The sequence below is a fragment of the Bacillus rossius genome, chromosome 15 (genome assembly GCF_032445375.1).
Source record: "Bacillus rossius redtenbacheri isolate Brsri chromosome 15, Brsri_v3, whole genome shotgun sequence".
Classification (NCBI taxonomy): Eukaryota; Metazoa; Arthropoda; class Insecta; order Phasmatodea; family Bacillidae; genus Bacillus; species Bacillus rossius.
This window is the reverse complement of record NC_086342.1, coordinates 92401-98865: the sequence shown is the minus strand read 5'-3', so window position 1 is coordinate 98865 and position 6465 is coordinate 92401. Positions and strand designations below refer to the sequence as shown.

The window sequence follows — 6465 nt, the reverse complement described above, 5'->3', positions numbered from 1 at the left end:
ATTTAACGCACTACACGGTCGACTGCAGTTTAAGCCGTCAACTATCGGGCGCCTAGGCTACAGGAGTCTCGTCCACCTGGAGCTGCTACTGGGCAAGAAGAGAGGCAGAACACGCGTGTCTGACCTCGTGAGGTTCCTGTGTCGCGAACTCACGAGTGCAGACAGTGCCAGCCGATGAGAGAGCATGGCCTCTTGCTTCTGCGGGGAACATGCTGATCGTTTGAACCTTCAGTCGAGAAATCAGTCATTCACTGACGACAGATGTTACAAAGCAACTATGGCATTTGCAATCAGCCCAAAAGTGTTTGCAGGTCTGTGAACTACATTTTCAAAATAAATGAGTTAAAATAAAAAGAGAGCTGGTCTTTCATTGCTCGCCAGAGAACCTCGGCAACAAACAAATTCATGTGTTCTCATGTGGCAAATACACTTAAAATACGAAACTCGGACACGAAATTTTACGTAGATTTCTTTAAAATAATGCTGAGCGTGATAAATATACGCAAATTATGATTTAAAATAAATTTCTGGATGCGAATCACACGTATTTTCCGCACCCGCCATTGGAATTCGTTGCAGGAGCAGCTACGTAGACTATAGAGTCATTCGATTTGCAGAGCGACAAGTTTAAACTATAAAATGAAATGGCTCTAATAAAAGCGAAAAAAGACTTGAGAAAAATACTAAACCATGGCTTTGGACCTGATTTTAGATAAGGGATGTTATTAATGTTAATCTTGTTACAAATTAACCATCAATATTGTTACGAATTGGGGAAAACAGATTCCTAAGGAAAGCCCAATTATTTTTATATATTTTTTGGCTACTAATATTTACACTACTGATTAAATCATCAAATCACTGAGTATCTGCCCAGTCCAAAGTTCTCACTCCTCGCTGGAGCTAGGCTCAAAAGTGGTTCGCCCCTCACCTCGTGCCAGTCCACACACACTCAGCCTCGCACTCACAGTCCCGTCGCTCCGTGTCGCGCCGCTCGCACTTCACTCAACTTTCCTGTTCGAACTCCGGCGGAGATCGGCGTCGCAGCTTTTATACCCACTGGTCGTATTCCTGAAACGGACTGGAATGGCTGTGACGTGTCACGTCATCCCGGGCCGACACGACGCCCGAAACATCCAGAACAGCGGTCGGAGTCACGCCACTGCACGCGGCGGCCTCAGTAAGCCCGCAGGATTCCCGGGCCATTAAGCGGTAGATGACGGCACTGAGGAAGGATGGGGCGAGCTGGGGCCTATATAATCCCCGACGGTATGCGCTCATGACGTCAGTGGCCGTGTGGGCTCCCCGGACCAGACCATGGTACTACCGCCTGAAGGCCCGCGTAGCGTCCCTGCCTTCCGCACACTTTGCAACAATACTCCTACTAAATGCCGCAGACAGGGATCTAAGATGAAGAGAGGTCCCGTGCAGATGGCGAGAACTGCTTGTCCGACGCCCGGCTACACGCACTCGGCACTCCTCATTGGTTCTCAGAACGATTCGGAAAGATGCTAGGACACAGCACACACGGCCAAGGGCCAATCAGCGCTGCTGCCACGCCGCGAAGCAGACGAGCTGAGTGAAGTCACTGGCGAGAGAGAACACTCACAGAGTATGTCACTCGCAAGCACTTGCTCCTGACGTTCGAACTGTTCGAGCGACAACTACCCATGTGTTCTCGTGTCTGATAGTTTCAAGTGCTTCACGCAAATTACCAGCCCGTGCTGTGTGGAGAAGGGATACCGTTAGGAATCGGACCAGCAGCCACTTCGGAGAAACAAACTCTAATGCAGGCAGCAGCGATAATCCCGATCGACTTAACTCACAATGCTTCTGCAACTGATAACAAGAGCAACATTGACGCATTTTCGTGACGACTTCATTTCAGTGGCAGGCCGCACGAAACTTCAGAACAATTACAACCAGCTCGAATGGCCGAGTCAATTTGCAAGTTCATCCATAAAAGTTATTCTGGTGACTGTTGTTTGGGGTTGTGCGGCTTGGATGCGAGTGTATGTAAATGAGTTAAAGGGCGGCATGACGAAGTGAGTGTCGGGGCCAATAGCAGCCGCACATTCATCCCCGCAGTCATCACATGGGGAGGGAGGGGGAAAGTGCGTGCCCCTCCTCACTCCTCACAATGGCCTCCCCCAGAGCAGTTGAAGTGGCCACCGCGGTCTCAGTCGGCGCCATCAATCTTGTATTGAGTGGCTTCCTGGGGCGGCCGAGGCCTTCCACAGCATCGCGGCCCATGCGGCTCTCTCGCTCGCTTGCCTATCTGCAGCATAGTTTAGCACCTGTCAAAAACAACTATTGTCCAAAAGACAATATTATATCGCCTAACATAAATTTAGAAACCTTAAGATTTTTTTAATTGTGTGATTTTAGCCTTCTATGGTAGCAAGTACAAAAATATCAAATAAAACAAATATTAAATACTAGCTAATGCCCGCAATGCATCGCAATGCCTCATTCAATATTTTATAATTTGGTTGAAGTAGGTGGGCTACACATAAACAAATCATCTCTCTATCCCTCTATCTCACAATAATTCTCTACCTCTCTAACTATGTATAAATCTGTGTCTCTCTATCTCTTTATAACTCTATCCATAATTATATATATTACCTATGTATATCTATCTCTCTCTCTACATATACCTGTATCTATATATATATATGGTTCGCTATATCTCTCTATATTTATATACCTCCTTGTATATATCTAATTAATTATACCTATCTCTATCTCTCTATCTTCAATCTCTCTTTATATTTCGCTATTACTCTATCTCTCTTTATTTCTTTCTATCTCTGTACCATGCTAATTTGATAGATTTTTATATTTAATTCAATTTTGTCATGCGTGCTCACTTATACACCAAAAACTCACGAACTACCGCTAAATTATATGAAATAGTAGGTACACACATTTGTTGAAACTATTCGCGCGCCGTTAATTATAAAATGGATGTACTGATTCAGAAACCTTCGTGGGCATACGAAGTTTCATCGCAATCTGATGAATGGTTTAGGAAAACATAAGGGACAAACAAACAAACAAACAAACAAACATTCATATAGATATACTTATATATAATTTTAATGAAGTATAACTAATCAATGTAAAAAAATACGGAGGTCAGTTCAGATTACAAAAGACAGTTCATTGGAAAGTGTCGGTGGAGACAGAAATCTGTGGTGACATTATAATGCACGGAGGGAAGAGCTGAGAATTAGACTTTAAGTGAGGCAAACTACGCCAGATGTGGCATGTGAGAGTAATGGGAAGAAGAAATAATAAAGCAGGATAGGAATTGCAATTAGTCGTGGGTCCGTTTTAAAAAAAATAACCCTCGCGCAGAAATTTTTACCATGTTTCTATAACTCAACCTCGTACATAAATGTGATCATTGCGAACAGACAACCCCGAGGTGAAAATGACAGTTTCTCGTCAACTGCAGGTCTGAGACGTGCGACTGGATCCTGCTGACGTGGCGCGCCCTGTTCCTCTCGACCGACTCGCAAAAGGGCAACACCCCTCTCCGCCGACTTACAATTGATATAAGTTTCGCCTTTCTCAACAGCAGGGGCTCCTGGGGGCGGGGAGAGGCGGGGACAGGGGCCGCCGGCTTTAGGGGTTAGTTTGTCATTATTTAGTCTCGGCGTGGTTGTGTGTAGCATGATACCACCCCTCCTCACTGCTCGCTAGGCCGGGCCGCGCCGGCCGGGGCAGTGCCGTGTGAGGCCAGACGCGACATGGCGCCGCTGCTCGCTAGGCCTCGGTGTCCGGCCGGCGCGCGGGGGTTGTTCCGACCCTGGGCGGCGCGGGGCTCCCTGGAGGCGCGGGTGCCAGAGGTTCTCCAGTCGGGAGCTCCCATAGACGCTCTGGAGGCCAGGGTGCCAGCTCCCGGAGACCCTCTGGAGGCCAGGGTGCCAGGGACACTGCTGCAGGGAGCAGACCCAGCAGCAGGAGCGCCGGTGCAGCAGCAGCAGGACTGGTGGTGCGGCGCCCCCTGGCTGCTGACGGACCTGCCCTGGCTGGAGGCGGCCCTCGTCCTGGAGCTGGAGGCGGCGCGACCGCCGCGCGACCCGGCCTCCGGCGCGCGCAAGCACCGGCCCAAGAAGTACCGCTGCCCGCACTGCCACGTGGGCTTCAGCAACAACGGCCAGCTCAAGGGCCACGTGCGCATACACACAGGTACACCACCTCCATGTCACCGTTACTGCGATCTTACAGCTTCAGTGCAATGTGAACTTCGCATTCAATTTCATACTAAATAGATTTGAGTTTTAATACTCTGTAGAACACGCAGAAATCTCAATATTATTTGTATATTAAATTTGCCCGGAGATCCTTGATTGCAATATGCGTTTTCAGCTTCATAAGTTATAAATATATTCGATTTATGACGTCTAACCAAGCTTCATATCTATACCTACTAATATTATAAAGCTGAAGAGTTTGTTTGTTTGTTTGTTTGAACGCGCTAATCTCAGGAACCACGGGTCCGATTTTAAAAATTCTTTCAGTGTTGGATAGTACATTTATCGAGGAAGGCTATATGCTATATTATATTATCAATAACATTAGGGATCCTTACTAAAAGTCCAATTTAGAATCAAATGCGTTGGAGGGGGTTCGATACAACATGCAGTACACGTACGAAGTGTGTGTTGACAATGCCGCAGGCGCTAGAAGTTTATTTCCTATTGACTATTAACATTGTTGCCACGCACTAGATGCCTTATCATTATTAATTTTCCCATACAAGTAAAAAAACACCCGTGTGATATTAACAACGAAGCAATCAGTACCCTCATATAGAATACATAGAGATAGTGTGAGGAATATATGTAGATATAAAGAGATAAATACAGATAGAGAGATACATAGATGTATAGGACTATAGATGTAGATAGAGATAAATATATATTTAGAGACATGGATAGATTATTTGTATATGTGTAACTACTTCAAACATATTACAAAACAAAACTGAATGAGGCATTGCAATGCATGCCGAGCACTAGCTAGATAATGGAATCTTTTCAATATTAGTAATCCCTTATTTTTCAGTTTTTTTTTCTATATTGCTTTATAGAGTCTAGATTACATACAGACCAGGCAACTAACTATAAACTGGCAGAACAACGTCTGTCGGGATCTGAAAGTGATATAAATTATTTTGCACACTTGACATTCAAATTAAGAAGACAATTACTAACTACATCTGATCTTTGAACAGTTCCCCTTCACCCTGTGTTCAGCCCGGGCAACGCTGGGTACTGCAGCTAGTAACTTATATGCTGTTGATTCATATACCAAACTTTATTATTTATATTTTTTGGGCTCATTTCATCTGGCAAAGTTACGACGTAGCCTTGTCATACACTTAACCACATAAATGTTGACAAATTACGTACATAAAAATTGATCATAAAACAAAATATAGATTAATTAGATAACCTTAATAGAAACTATAGCCAAGAAAATGTAAACAATTTACAAATACAGTACAAACTAAATAAACAAATGAATATAAACTATGAAATTAGATTAAATTAAATCAATTTTAACACCTGAGATACCAATAGCTATTAAAATATAAGATTTTAAAAGTGGAATTTACAAAAACTTAAGTTATTACAAATAAGTTGATAAATTTATAAATTACTATAATAATTCATACACATTCACACACATTACGCTAATAGAGTCACTTAAACCTGAACTTAAGACTTTAGTAAGTACCTGAATAATTTTTCCTTAAACATAGAAATGTAATTTGAATTCTGATTGAATCATGTAGTTCATTCCAGAAACGTTAAGCAGACACATAAAAATATCTAGCTATCTTATGTTGATGTATGAGCAAAGAACAATATCTATGAGATTAAATTGTTGTATAAATTCTGACGACTAATTCGTGTATTAATAATGACCATTTCGTAAGTCTACTGCTAACTATCCCTCCAGTTAAAAAAACAGTCAAAGTCTGGTGGTCTGTACGGAAAATGATTTCCTCGCCCAGAAGAATATCGCGATATTTTTGTTAACGCCACACTATGCCTAACATTTATTTTCCGGTGAAGGTGTAATTTCTTTCGGCTCAATTAAGAGTGCTACTCGCCATTGCTACTGTCTGTCATTTACCATAAGCCTATATTTGAGCAAGTTTTACACCCAATACATAATCAGATGCATTCTTGTTCAAAATTAACTTCTTTCTTTGGAGTGTATGATGCATTGCTGCCTTGTTTCAGTGTATCTTTTCTAAGCAATTCAAATAAAGGTAAGGGAATATTTTTAAAATTTTATCCGAATAGTTACGTTAAACACCGACAATTCCTAGATAGTCTCTGAGCTGTTTTACATTCCTTGGTTATGAAAATTTGGTAATTATTTATAATTTGTCACATTTTCCGGCGTGGTTCGGATCTCTGCAGGCGTTAGAATGTCGCC

General features: G+C 43.0%; 1 protein-coding gene across 1 annotated transcript in view; it reads left to right on the top strand.

Moving 5' to 3' along the window:
* The first annotated feature begins 3758 nt into the window (after positions 1–3758).
* LOC134539606 (E3 SUMO-protein ligase EGR2-like) overlaps positions 3759–6465 on the top strand; it is a 28893-nt gene continuing 26186 nt past the window's right edge. Inside the window, exon 1 of the mRNA XM_063381781.1 lies at positions 3759–4200. Within this exon, the coding sequence (XP_063237851.1) occupies positions 3759–4200 (442 nt within the window). The remainder of the gene's footprint in view (positions 4201–6465) is intronic.